This window comes from Phocoena sinus, chromosome 10, assembly GCF_008692025.1.
Source record: "Phocoena sinus isolate mPhoSin1 chromosome 10, mPhoSin1.pri, whole genome shotgun sequence".
Classification (NCBI taxonomy): Eukaryota; Metazoa; Chordata; class Mammalia; order Artiodactyla; family Phocoenidae; genus Phocoena; species Phocoena sinus.
This window is the reverse complement of record NC_045772.1, coordinates 38,829,986-38,844,782: the sequence shown is the minus strand read 5'-3', so window position 1 is coordinate 38,844,782 and position 14,797 is coordinate 38,829,986. Positions and strand designations below refer to the sequence as shown.

Below are 14,797 nucleotides of genomic sequence, written 5' to 3'. Positions count from 1 at the left end.
CATTTGCTAAAAATATAAAGGTTCCATTGCTGTAGGGAGTTAAGACTTCAAGATCCTGCTAAAAATTGCTGTTCAAATTTTAAGTTCAGAGTGATTTATTAGATCAGATATTCTTAATACTGTGCTTAAATAATAACTACAGGAAATGATTGCTTTTAGTAGACAGTGAAATTATAATTCTCCCTGCAGAAAATTAATGATAAAGGCAGTGACTTTTGTCCCTCAATTGCTAGTGAAAATGCAGGAAAACAATTCAGACACAAGATATCCATCGACTGGGAATCAATTCAGGAGCTTTCGATTTTTATACAAATGGATTTCTCAGATGAAGCTGTCTCTTCAGGTTGCTGTAGGAAGGTACTTGTGCAGTAGGGGGAGAATATTTTGTTTAGTGGTCTATCTCCTTTCTCCTGTTCTTCTCTTGGACATCTGTGAGGGTGCTTGAAGCCCACAAGCTGTAGTTGTATATGTCGTCTTCATTTTGAATTGAATCTCATGATTTACATGTTTATATACCTATTTGTACATTATTTACATATTCACACAAATCTAAATTGGTGTATATTTTCATCTTGGAAGTTTATGTTGCTCTTGTCTTCCCTAGAAAATGAGCTAGTAGGTGGTGGAGACTAATGATATGGTTTTCTTGGGTGTTGTGGACTTTGGCTCATAGAGAAACTGTGCAGGGTATATATTTGTAACAGTGGTGGGGAGTCCATTGCTGCCAGGCCCATAGTGAAATTCTTCACTGCATCTGCTCAGTTCCATCTTGGTGTGGGGGGCAGAGGTTTTCAAAGCTCCATGTGCACTCAGGGTGTCTGAGTCCCGCCTAAAGCTCCTTCCCCATGGCTTAGAGGTGTCCCTAGCTGCTCAGTGATGAAGTGTCTCAGCTGATGACTCAGTGGATGGGACAGCACTTGAAGATTCATCCTATAATCCCTACCTTCTCCTGTTCCTCATGATGGAAATTTTGGTTCTTGCTCTCCTTCCTGTTTGGGAGACTTTGTAACCCTCTAATCCAATTATCTTCTCCCCTTCTCTTAGGCTTGGTCTTCATCCTGAAAGGGAAAAAACCCAGGTTGTGGGTTTCTTTGAATTTTTTCCCATCCACCTTAAGAGTAGTCTGGGAAAGGAAGACTGTCCTTGAGATAAAAATTGGAGAAAAGAGGAAAAGTGAAATTCACTGAGAGCAACCAGATTGTTCTTTTCTGAAACCACCTATTGCACCTATATTAGCATTTTACATAACCTACAACGTAAATATCTACATATATCTGTAAAAGTACGCAGCTAATAATTATGTAATTTAGATAATTCAGAAGAAACCTCAAAGTTTTATAGTACCTCACTTACTTTAAAACATTAAACGTCGTAGAGATTGGGTTGAAGGTAAACTGACGTTATTATCATAAAACTTAACGCATCAATTTATTTTTAATATTAGTGAATTTTAAAATTAATTTATATAGTTTTCTTTATAAGATGAAGTTTGTAGGAATACTACTTTGACTGAGTTTCAGGTTTGGTTCTACACTAAGTAGTTTTTTTACTATAGTATATATTTTTCACTTTATATGAAACCATTGAAGTGTATGGAAATGATAGCATAAGTAAAGTGACATTTGACTTCTCTGTTCAGCATCATCTTATTTTCTTCTTTATAGACATACCTCACTGATAAAATTCAGTAATCCCCAAAATAGTAAAATATTGTATATCATGTCTGTGAATTCTGTGTTAATGTAATGCAACCTATTAAGGAGAGATGAATTTTAGGAGACTATCAAAATACCTTACCATTGATAGAACTAAGCTTAAGTTTATTGAGAGTAGATTAGAGTCTTGGAATATTAGAGTGAAAGGTTACCTAGACAAACATCTTCAAATAGGTGAGAAAATTTGAGGTCTAGAAAGCTTAAGTCAACCTTTTATCCATCACCACTAGGTATACATGTACATATACATATATACATATGCAGTCATGTATATATATATTCTAAACTGCATATTCTAAATATGTATATATTCCAAATCAATATAATATATTCTTTTTGAAAAGAGTTGTTATTTTGTTACTGATGAATGTTTAAATGCTCAATAATTTTCGGAGTGTTTTTTGGTATTAGAATTTATTCCATTGAAATGACGGCTTGAAATGTAAAAATCCTATGCCAACTTATAATTCTCTCATTTGCATTTAACTAGGGCTTGGAGAAGGACCATATATGCTGGCAAGTTATGGGCAGACTGGCCTTATGCTGGGGGTCAATATGACCAGTAGAAACATTTTCTCTCTGCCAAGAAGTAGTATTCATGGCAATTTATTTTTTACTTTTATGATCACTCCAGGCCTTTTCAAAGATAAGGCATCATGTAAGTATAATTTCCAACTGAAAGTAAGAATTTAGTTTTCCATTGACCTTTTTTCATTTATTCATGCAGTAAATATTAATTGGGGAATCTAATATGTTTATGACATTTTTCTAGGTGCTCTAAAGGATTTGAAATAAAATAAGACACTGGTATATGAACTAGCTCTCTCTTTTGTATATAAAATCATTTCTTTGTTTATCTATTGGCATATATAGATGCAATTAGAATTGCAATTGTTTGTTGAGTTTTTGGTCCCAAATAAAGCACAGCTTCAGTTTTCATAGCATTAATCACAGAACTTAATTTGAAATTTTTGAAAAATAGTCTGCTGATAATTAACATGTGAAAGATTTTAATGCCAGATTAAAGTAAAAGAAAAAAAGTTGTGATTTAATATCAAGCAAGTTAAATTAAGACCATAAATCAAAGTCTAGATAGTCATTGAGACGGTCTGTTTTTCTTACGTGGCCTTGTCTGTCGTGGTACCTGGCACCACACTTACTGGTCTGCCCCTGTAGATCTATACTGGTCGTATCCACTTGGCACCTGTTCTGCCTGGTGGTTAGTGTCCCCTTCTGATCCATGATGTTCAGGCTACATTGTTACTATTCTTACCCTGCTTAGAACCATGCATGGTGTGTTCTATAAACTTAGGAAATATTTATTGAATGAATGAATCCGACTGAAGTTTCACTTAATTCAGAGAAATATCCTGATTTTCCAGTTAAAATAAATTGCTCCATTCTTGTAAAAAAAGGTCCTTTAATTCTTTTTAATCTGTGAAAACACCTATCACAGTCTAAAGTTCTAATTTATATATTAGTTATATATTTTTTCTCTTATAAAAATATCTTTTATTTTTCTTTGCATCTTCCAATGCTCAGCAGAGGGGTTTGTAAGTTTTAGGACACAATAAATGCCTTTGGAATCGTTTATTGGATTTGAGAGAGCTCTTCATTGTATGATTTACAAAAATAATTTTTTTAATAGAAAAATCCTAGTACATTTAAATTAAGGAATTAAGACCTAAAGAAATTAAGGTTTAAGAGATTAAATCTAAAATCTCAATGAAGAAACTTATGCCATGGGTTTTATAAATATAAGGGAAACTTTTAAAGTGCATAACAAAAAAGCATGGCACTTCTCAAATGCTTTGTAGTTGTTCGTTAGCTTTCTCGTCATCTCTTGGGAAATAGACAATAATGTTGAGCAAATAGTCTTTTCTTAATGCAGTAAAATCACTTGCAAGAACATTTGCTCATTAAGAATCCAGTGATATTGAAATGCAGCACCATGTTTAAATTGATCTGTTTCTCTATTCTCGTTTTCTTTTCTACCATCCAATTAACCATTGGTAGATTTTGTACATTTGAAAATGTTAAAGCTTGCAAGTACAAATGTGTGTCCAATTAACTGTTCAACTATTTGTATGGAATTGCACATTCTGGGGTCCTAAGTTGATACTTCTTTCTTTCGCCCAAAGACATGATCAATTATTTAAAAAATGGAACTTATCAAAGACTGATTATTTTTGGAGCTGTCACTTTATGCATTGCATTAAAATACTATTTTTTCCTTTAGAGATCTTATAAATCATTTCTGAAATCTTTGAGATTGGCATTAACTATGTATGACAATTGTGCAGTTCTGTTTTTGTCAGCTTTATAAATGAATTTTATGATGCCAGTGCTGACGATCTGCCTTCTCCAGAGAACCCAGGGGGTTGTCAAACACTGCTCTGTTTTACAGCATTGGCACTTGTTTCCTTGGAATCTGCTGAAAGGCCAAACTACTTTCTCTATGTCCATGATGATGACACTCTTATTCTGAAACTGTGGGAGGTGAATTCAGCCTTTCGTCGGAGAGCCACATTTTTTCACCATCAGGGCCTCTGGATTCCTGGTTACAGTGCTTTTGAGTTATGCAGCAAGAAAGGCTTTTTCATCATATTGACAGATTCTAGTGCCAAAGCATCAAAATATGATGATTCTGAAGAATTTAAACATTTAAGTAGCTTCAGCATAGAAGGTATGTTTCCTGAGATCTTCAAATACAGATTAAGTAGATAACTTAAATAATGACAGAATATTTATTAGGTTTTAATTTAAAAATCATTTTTAATTAGTTGCATGACCTTAGTAAGTTTCTTAACCTCTCTGCCTCTCAGTTTATGCATCTGTAAAATGGGAGAAATAATAATACCTACTTCATAGGGTTATAGTATCACATAAGTTAATGTGGTAAATTGTTTAGAATAGCCTTAAATGATGTTATTTTTATGATTGCCTCAATGATTACTTTCAGTGCTGTCTGGGCTTTGGAAACAGAACTTACCCATGTCTCCTTGTTGTCCAGTTTTGTATCTACCTTTTCCTTCATTAGAAGGCAACTTCTCATATAGTTTGATTCTTAATGATAAAGACAATGTGTTTATCTCTGTTCTTTGAATACTATGGAGTCTGGTTCCACTGACCTCTAGAAGATTTTTCTGGTTCAGCAGAATCCTGGTCTTATTTCTAGAGATCCTTGCTGTTCTATAGCTATTGAATTTTCTAAATTTCAGAGAGGAATCCTCACTGCCTTATCCAGTGTTTAAAAGTCATGCTTTATTTTCAAAACCTAAGAGCTCGATATCTGCCTTGGGTCTCCCAAACAAATTTTTTTCATTCTAACAGACTCTTCTAAGTCAGTCTAAGAGAGCTAATCATTTGCCTTTTTTTGTTGTGGATACATTTCTATAAATCTCTTTGGATTTTAGCAAATTCAAACTAAGCTTCAAATTTTTGCCTATTGAATGGGGCTCCTGGACTCATGAGAAAAAGAGTCACTGACATGGCTATACAACATTCTGTAGAGTGAGCGTGATATTTTTACTTGAATTTACTTAAAAGTTGAATTTTGCAAGCCTTTATTTCCTCTCCAATACACAAATCTGCTGCATTAGAACCAGACCCAGTGGCCTTACCTGAGCTTTGGACAACTGCAGCCAATGGCATCATCAAAATCTCAGAAACTCATCTTTGTGGGCTTCCCAAACCTAGGATACACTAGGGGTTTATTCTAGTCTTGGAACCAACCCTCTCTCATGCCCCATGATCCTAGTAACCCAGGTCTAATGAGTATTTTAATATTTAGATGCATAGATGCCTTCCAGAAAGCCTTATTTTCCTTCTCATACCTTGGAATTGAATTCCATATCTGAAGTCCAAGAAACATAACCTGCTTCCTGAACTTTCTCCCTTATGGAGCTGTCTCCTTCAGAGATAGTTCTGGACTGCTGCAGAAGGACTGGTCTATGATGTGGGAAGGGGAAAATATTAGCAGAGTGTGCAGGAGAAAAATCTTCAGTCAAGGAAGGTTTTTCTAGCTACAAGCATGTATTATTAAAACTTATTCATTCATTTTTGTCATTAGATAATACTTACCGTGTACAAGGCAATGAGCTAAATTCTATGAGAAGAACAAAGATGGAGTGTTTTCCTTACGTCTGATGTCAGGCAATAAATATCTTTGGTCTTGTCATTTTTCCAGTTGTTTGAATTTGGCAAGTCACTTGGCTCCTCTTAGCCTCAATTCCTTCATTTATAAAATGGAGGTGATACCCACTCAACAGGATTGTTGCAAGGATAAAATAAAATTATGGACAAAAAATTATTTTGCAAAAAATAAAATTCCAAACAAGTGTATGCTATTATCATGATACATAGATCAATGAACACCCACTAAACATAAAGAAAGGAAGAAGATTTAGAATTTTCCTTGGCCTCCTGCACCTCTTGCTTTTTTAAATGTTTGGAAGATAAACTAACATTTTGATATTCAACCTGAGTATGAAATGCTTTGATCAGCAAGCAATTACAATGCTTTTTATTCCCCATAGGCCCTGTCTTTTCCACAGCATTAAAATCAAAGAAAGGTCAAACCCTAAAGGTTTACTATCATAAAACATTATTTTTCAAGCTGTCCATTTTCGTACACAATCTAAATTTCATTTTTCCCCAGAAATCCAGGCAGCAGTGCCTTACAGGAGGATGTGTGAATGGAGATATGAACCTTGTGCCACTCCCTGTTTTAAAACGTGTAGTGACCCTGCAGCTCTAGCATGTAAATTTCTTCCACCGTAAGTCATGTTTAACCATTCATGAACAGATTCTAGCATTAGTAGATTCTGCTGTCAGTGATTTTTTTTTCTTAGATTAAAAAAATTCTTAACAATAATTTGTTCTAGATACTCATTCACGAATTTATTTTGTTTTATTCAAGCAGTAGTTATTGAGGGTCTGCTATATGCCAGCAATTCTTCTAGCTGTTAGGGATACAGTATTGAACAAAGTATTTACCTTTCCGCAGCTTAAACATTTTGTTGCATTGAGGCAGAGAATAAAAAATAAAAATGTAAATATATAATGCAATATATTGTTAGATGGACTTATGTATTCTGGAGAAAAATAAAGGAAGGTAAGGGAGCATAAGGCAGGTGTGTGTGTGTTTGCTCATTAATGTAGGGTGGTCAGGGAAGAATAGGCTGACAAGGTGACATCTAGTAAGAGATGTGAAGGAAGTGAGGGAACTAGCCATGTAGATATCTGGGGAAAGAGCCTTTCAATCTGAGAAAAGTGTAAAGGTCCTGAGATGGGAATGTGTTTGGTGTGCTTGAGGATGAGCAAGGAGGCCAGTTAATTGGAGCAAAGTGAACAGAATTGAGAGGTAGGAGAAGACAGCAGAGAATCATAGTGGTGGGTGAATCGTATAGGGCCTTGTAGCCTGTTGTGAGGACTCTTTTTTTTTTTTTTTTTTTTTTTTTGTGGTACGCGGGCCTCTCACTGTTGTGGCCTCTCCCGTCGCGGAGCACAGGCTCCGGATGCACAGGCTCAGCAGCCATGGCTCAAGGGCCCAGCCGCTCAGCGGCATGTGGGATCTTCCCAGACCGGGGCATGAACTCGTGTCCCCTGAATCGGCAGACAGACTCTCACCACTGCACCACCAGGGAAGCCCTGAGGACTCTTTTTGTGAGTAACGTCCTGTTGTATTTTGGGCAGAGGAGTGACAGGATCTTTTAAAATGTTTACACTGGCTATTGCACTGACTTTTGGTGAGGGGAAGAACAAGGGCAGAACTGGGCAGTAATACAGACATGAAGGGGATTTGACTAGGTTGGTAGCCCTGGAGGTTATGTGGGAAATGAACAGATTCTGGATATATTTTGAACTTAGGGCCATAAGGGATGCTGATAGAGTCAAGGTCAGTTATGAGAGAAAGAGGAGTTAAGGACTCCAGTTAAGGTCTCAGCATTTTGTAGGTTTCAGAATCATATGAAATCACCATTTTTGTGGTCAAAACTGGTCAAATATCAACAAACTCGAATGATTTCAATTTAACGGAAGGGCTGAGTTGCCATTTACTAAGATAAGGAAGATGTTAGGAGGAGCAGTTTGGAGGAAAAGCCAGGAATTTGGTTCTGAGGATTTTAAATTTCAAACTGAAAATTGTTCGTTGGATTTGGTGATCTGGAGAATAGGAAGAGGCAAAATGGAGATAAGCAATGTAACAACTTTTTTTTTTTAAGGAGTTTTGTTGTAAAGGAGAACAGAGAAATGCAACAGTAGTAGGAGGGAATATTTTTAAAAGAATCATTTTCTATTAGTCATTTATGAGCTTCTGCTCTACAACAAACACTGGCACTAGAAAAGGTTCTGACATATGAGTAAATGAGATGTAGCCCTTATTTCAAGGAGCTCACAGTCTTTAGGAAGAAGACAGGAACAATAGCAAATAATTGACAATACAGGGGAAAGAGGGCTAGAGGAATAACCACCACAACAACTAGCACATTGAAGTATTTACAGCATGACACATGCTGTGCTAAGTGCTGTACAATTGGTAATCTCATTATTCCCATTTTCAGAAGAGAAAACAAACCGAGGCACAGAGAAGTTAAGCAACTTGCCTCAGACCACACAGTTTGCAGGCAGCAGAGCCAGAGTTTGAACAACTACATCCTGTTGGGTAACAGGTGCTATGGGAACAGAGAGAAGGAAATGATATTTCTGTTTATTTTCTTAAAAATAAAAACAACCAGTTCTTTCTGAAAAGAAGTCTTCACCATTCACTTGGACCTCCCACATTCACAAACCTATTTCCTGTCTCTTCTGGGAGCCATCGGGAGGAGGGGAAATAACAGGGGCCCCATAGGAAGGAGAGCACGTGGGGGAGGAAGGAAGAAAGAGAGAGGGGCAAGGCCAGCCCTGGCACTGGGGAGGAAATGGAGCTATATTTTGAAGGGGCATTTGGCTAGTTGGTGATCCTCAGATCCTCAGTGCTTCCATTGTTTGGTCTGTAGCTCCCCCGAAGTTTCTTTTTTGGTATAGTTAGAACGCAGAGAAGAGACTCGGCATGAAACTTCACCCCTGCCAAACTGTTTCTCATCTCTGTCTTCACCACTACTTCTTTCTACTTCTTCCAGTTCCCTGGGCTGAGGCACCTCATTATGGCTCCCCCTGGTACTTGCCGTCCTGAGGGGAGACTCAAGTACTGAGTTGGCGTGTCAACATAGCCCTGCACGCCTCCTTCAAGTCCCCAGCAGAACCACCCTGCTTGTTCTAGATGATTTCGGTTTCTGGCACATAGCAAGTGTTGAAAATAAAAATATCTAGTGGAAATGAGAACTTTTATGAGAAAAGATGCCAACTAGCATACCGCAGAGCCCATATGTAAGCAGAGCTATCCCTATTACATAATATACCTATTATAAGAACTGTTCTACATCTGAGGCATATTTATCAGTCAGAAGTTGACTAGATTACCAGTTGTATGACAAAATAAAGAGCACCCTGCTGTGTGCAACCATGATGACATTTTAAAGGAACAAGTTACTGGGTTTTGGAAGCTGATTTTAAAACGATAGCTGTGATTTTGACTTGCATAAAGCAACTGCAGAATAATTGAGTTGCATAAAAAATGATGTTTTTTTAATGTGAGGATAATCAACCGGCCCTAGTATTTTCAGTAATCTAGTAACTTTTTCTTTTTTGCTTGACAGAGTTTAGAGTAGGATAGGAATATCATATACTGGTTAAAATTTTATTATTTAAGTTCACTTTATGAAATAAATAATTGGTCTTATAAGCTGAGCTGTTAATGTTTTTTAAAAAAATTTGTGAAGGAAGTATCCAAGAGATGGCCAAAGGGTCTCTGTTAAAAAGAGAAATTAGCTTTTCTTGGTTTTGGATTTCCTTCCATGAAAGAGTGCCCTCTGGTGGCAACACGTGCCCCTAGTGTCAAGTGAATTGGAAAGGGGCTGTATTTTTGGTCCAAATCTTTTACTTTATAGATAAGGCAAATGGAAACATTTTAAAATATTAAAAATAGTATCATAGCCTGCTGGTGTATTTGAGAGGCAGATAAGCAAGCCTTTTTAAAACTATGTGTACAGTAATTCTCTCTAGTAGGTATGAATCTAATAATTGGTTGTACATGAAGGATATATTTCTTTTGCATCAGAATAAATTGGACTCTGAGCCCCAACTGGACGAGAAGGAAGACTTTACCTCAGTCATTATCTTGGCTTCATTCCCTTAGAGGATAAGCACTCAGGATGGTCCTGCCTGTTTTTGGTCCCCGATTCCCAAGCCCATGCTTCTTGAAATGTGGGCCTCCTGATTTCATGTGCCACACACAAGACCAGACGTTTTGGGGCTTCAAATTCAGTCTCCTTAGGCTCATATACAACCACCTCCTCCCAGAGCACGGCCACTATTTTGGGCACAGGCCCTGAGGCTCTTGAGAACTGCAGCCTCTGCCATCCCCCTTCCCTGTTCTCAGAGAAGAGCAACCATGTCCCACCTCCATCTCTGCCACCCAGAGATTTCTAACTACTTTTCAATGACTTCAGGGCTTAATAATAAGCAGGGAGAGCCCCTGAACATTCTGTTTTTGTTCTACCAACATCCTTATGGATATTCAAAGAGTGTGTCTCTCTGCTTATATGTTGGGGAGTATAGGAAAGTAACGATATGATGAACATAGAGTAAAATCACAATTATAGAACATGGCCTTAGTGTGTCCCAAACATAAGTGTATGTTTTGAAAATTCTGTGTTCAGATTCTGCCTCAATCATGAATATTTCTTTATCATCCACTAGCTTGTGATTTCATACAATGAGGTATGATGGAATAACAGCAAGCAGAGCACTGCTTAGTGCTTGACAAGGAGAATAGAAGAATTTTAGGAAAACTGTATCTTAGTTTCCTATATTAAATGTAATATATTTTTATATTAAAATTTTTTTCTTACTTTAATTGTTTTTTATCTAAAGGGTTGAAGGATGCTTGCCCTACTGCCCTAAAACTATGATCCTTGATGAAGTCACTCTCAAATGTGTTTACCCAGAAGACTGTAAGTGTGAACCTTACTTCGCTTATTCTGAAAAGTAAAATACTTGAATATTTTTTATATGATGGCAAGTGACTATAAACAGAAGTTTTAGACAGACAATAAACCTTCATGAGATTCTTATTCATTGTCCTTTTCAAAGTTTTTGGATTCTGAATTACTTTCTAAACCATGTAAGTCTTTGCTCTCACATTCCTTCTGCAACCTCTCTCCCAAAGTATTTTCCTTAAAGCTAAACATCCTTATATGAACTATGTGGGCTTCACTTTAAGCAAAACAGATTAAAGAAGAGTATCTTTGCTTCTTTGTAGGCGTACCTCTGATTCCCACAGAACCAGCATTAATTTCTCCAGGTAAGCCATCTCTACCCATGTTTACAGGTATCGTTACAACTTTAGACACTAAACTTAGCATCATGTAATTTAAATCTTGGCACTCCTAAACAGCTACTGGTGTTGTTAGTACTATCCCATCCATGAGAGAACCCAGCAGTCACTTTGGTCTCACTAAGTAGCTGTTCACTGGATCAACAAGCCACATTTTCAGAATGGCTTCTACATTTGGTCCACCCCTGTCCCATTTCAGTTAGTATAGATAATAAGAACTTCCCTCACGTTTTTGCCTAGAATTTAGCTTTTGCTAAATCCTGATTAAATTTTCACAGTGACTAAGTTGACGCTGAAGAGACTTTAAGGCAAATGAAGTCATCCTTTTAGCACTTTTATTCTCATTCCTGTGTCCTCTCACAGCCTCTGGAGGAGGCATTCTGGCCTCAAACCCTCACTTCGCTCCCTCACTGTGAAACTTGCCTCAGGAAAGGATTGAATAAATCCACTCACAGTGAGGCTTGACAAACCTAATGTATTATATCTCCTGGGGTTATAATTTAGAAAAATTCAGATATTTATTCTTTAAATATGTTTGACAAGCTTTCATTGAGTGTCAACACTGCCAGGTACTGTCCTGACACTGGGGGTGGGGAGGGGGGAGGAAGGGAGAATGGTGAACAAGTCACAGCTCCAACCCTGAAACAGCGAATAGTCCATAGGCTGTTGTGATATTACGGTAGGAGTAAGTCCAAGCGGTAAGCAGGAGGGATCTTATTCTGGACGTGTGGTCTCAGTTGGCTAACAGAAGGTCAGAGGTGGATAGCTAGAAGGAGGAAGTGTGTGCACGTGCAAAGAAAGGCCTGCAGCCGAGAGGGAACCCGTCACACAGGGGCTTCAAGCAGGTCATCGCACCCTGAGAGTGTGGTGTGGGGGAATTGTGCCAAGAGATGGTCTGGAAGAGATGTTTAGAGGCCAGATCACAAACGGCCCATGAGGAAAGTTGTTGGGTTTGTGTTTTTTTCTGAAGGCCATGGCGAATCACTGGAGGATTTTAATAAGTCCTGTGACATCTTCCAAATAATAGTCTCGCTACAATCATCGCTATTACTACTATTCTTTTTTTTCAATTATGATATTTATTATTTTATTTTTATTTTTTTCACACACACACACTGTATTTTATTTTTACAAGAGATAAATAAACTGACACCAAGCATTGTAAATGCATGACCACAACAAAAGCAACAATGATTGCAATTACCAAACACGAAACACGCTCATACTATGTCATAATATTGACATTCAGTCCAGTAATCCTCCACTGTAACAGCTCCTTTACTTTGCAGTGAAAATTGATTTGTATAGTTTTTGTCTCTGAGTCCTTGTGGGATTTTTTTTTTTATTCAAACAGAAAGTCACAAAGATTATAATCATCCTCACCAGTTCACTCAGTCCCATGTAATTAATTTTTTTATCTTGATCTTTTGTTAGCACTTTTATGAATTCATCAGTTTTCCATTAGAGTTCTGAAAATGCTTATTCATTCAGTTCAGCAGTATAGTCAGTTACCAGAAACCTGTACTTGTCAGAGTCTTTTCCATGAATTCCTTGAAGATGAAACCCTTTTATAGGAACATTTTTGCAAAAGCATCAGAGTATACCCAGAACTGTCTGTAAATGACGAAAGACTTAAAAATTACCACGGTTAAAGATTTGATGAAAGTTCATAATAATGCAATTGACAAGGAAATTTAGTTATTTCTGAGATATACATTTTAAAGTAATAACTAGAATTATGACATAACATTATACCAGAACATATAAGATTTTTAGAAATTTCATGTAATGTCTGAATCATTTATATTAACATATTTCCATACAAATAACCCAAAGAAAGTTTAGTATTAGTTGTTTCTCTTTTTGTTTGTTTGTTTTTTTTATACAGCAGGTTCTTATTAGTCATCAATCTTTTTTTTTGTGGCACACGGGCCTCTCACTGTTGTGGCCTCTCCCGTTGTGGAGCACAGGCTCCGGACGCGCAGGCTCAGCGGCCGTGGTTCACGGGCCCAGCCACTCCGTGGCATGTGGGATCTTCCCGGACCAGGGCATGAACCCGTGTCCCCTGCATTGGCGGGTGGACTCTCAACCACTGCGCCACCAGGGAAGCCCTGCATGTGTCTTTTTGAATTATGGTTTTCGCTGGGTATATGCCCAGTAGTGGGATTGCTGGATCATATGGTAATTCTATTTTTAGTTTTTTCAGGAACCTCCGTACTATTCTCCATAGTGGCTGTATCAGTTTACATTCCCACCAACAGTGCAAGAGGGTTCCCTTTTCTCCACACCCTCTCCAGCATTTGTTGTTTGTAGATTTTCTGATGATGCCCATTCTAACCAGTGTGAGGTGATACCTCATTGTAGTTTTGATTTGAATTTCTCTAATAATTAGTGATGTTGAGCAGCTTTTCATGTGCTTCTTGGCCGTCTGTATGTCTTCTTTGGAGAAATGTCTATTTAGATCTTCTGCCCATTTTTTGATTGGGTTGTTTGTTTCTTTAATATTGAGCTGCATGAGCTGTTTATATATTTTGGAGATTACTTCTTTGTCCATTGATTCATTGCAAATATTTTCTCCCATTCTGAGGGTTGTCTTTTCATCTTATTTATGGTTTCCTTTGCTGTGCCAAAGCTTTAAAGTTTCATTAGGTCCCATTTGTTTATTTTTGTTTCTATTTCCATTACTCTAGGAGGTGGGTCAAAAAAGATCTTGCTGTGATTTATTTCAGTGTTCTTCCTTTGTTTTCCTCTAAGTGTTTTATTGTGTCTGGTCTTACATTTAGTTCTCAAATCCATTTTGAGTTTATTTCTGTGTATTGTGTTAGGGAGTGTTCTAATTTCATTCCTTTTTTGTAAAAAAATAATTTATTTATTTTTGGCTGCGTTGGGTCTTCGTTGGTGTGTGCGGGCCTTCTCTAGTTGTGGAGAGTGTGGGCTACTCTTAGTTGCAGTGTGCATGCTTATTGTGGTGGCTTCTCTTGTTGTGGATCACGGGCTCCAGGCTCATGGGCTTCAGTAGTTGTGGCACATGGGCTCAGCAGTCGTGGCACACGGGCCCAGCTGCTCCACGGCATGTGGGATCTTCCCGGACCAGGGCTCAAACCTGTGTCTCCTGCACCAGCAGGCAGATTCTTAACCACTGTGCCACCAGGGAAGCCACTCTAATGTCATTCTTCTACATGTAGCTGTCCAATGTTCCCAACAACACTTACTGAAGAGACTGTCTTTTCTCCATTGTATATCCTTGCCTCCTTTGTCATAGATTAGTTGACCATAGGTGCGTGGGTTTATCTCTGGGATTTCTATCTTGTTCCATTGATCTATGTTTCTGTTTTTGTGACATTACCATATTGTCTTGATTACTGTAGCTTTGTAGTAGAGTTTGAAGTCAGGGAGTCTGATTCCTCCAGCTCTGTTTTTTTTTCCCTCAAGATTGCTTTGGCTATTTTGGGTCTTTTGTGTCTCCATACAAATTTTAAGATTTTTTGTTCTAGTTCTGTAAAAAATGCCATTGGTAATTTGATAGGGATTGCATTGAATCTGTAGATTGCTTTGGGTACTATAGTCATTTTCACAATATTGATTCTTCCAATCCAAGAACATGGTATATCTCTCCATCTGTTGGTATCATCTTTAATATCTTTCA

At 37.6% G+C, this 14,797-nt stretch overlaps 1 protein-coding gene across 1 annotated transcript in view; it reads left to right on the top strand.

The window, feature by feature from the left end:
• OTOGL (otogelin like) overlaps positions 1 to 14,797 on the top strand; it is a 148,148-nt gene that overhangs the window by 87,405 nt on the left and 45,946 nt on the right. Inside the window, 6 exon segments of the mRNA XM_032646052.1 lie at positions 2,206 to 2,373; positions 4,123 to 4,401; positions 6,376 to 6,493; positions 10,689 to 10,768; positions 11,077 to 11,145; positions 12,015 to 12,020. Of these exon segments, the coding sequence (XP_032501943.1) occupies positions 2,206 to 2,373; positions 4,123 to 4,401; positions 6,376 to 6,493; positions 10,689 to 10,768; positions 11,077 to 11,145; positions 12,015 to 12,020 (720 nt within the window).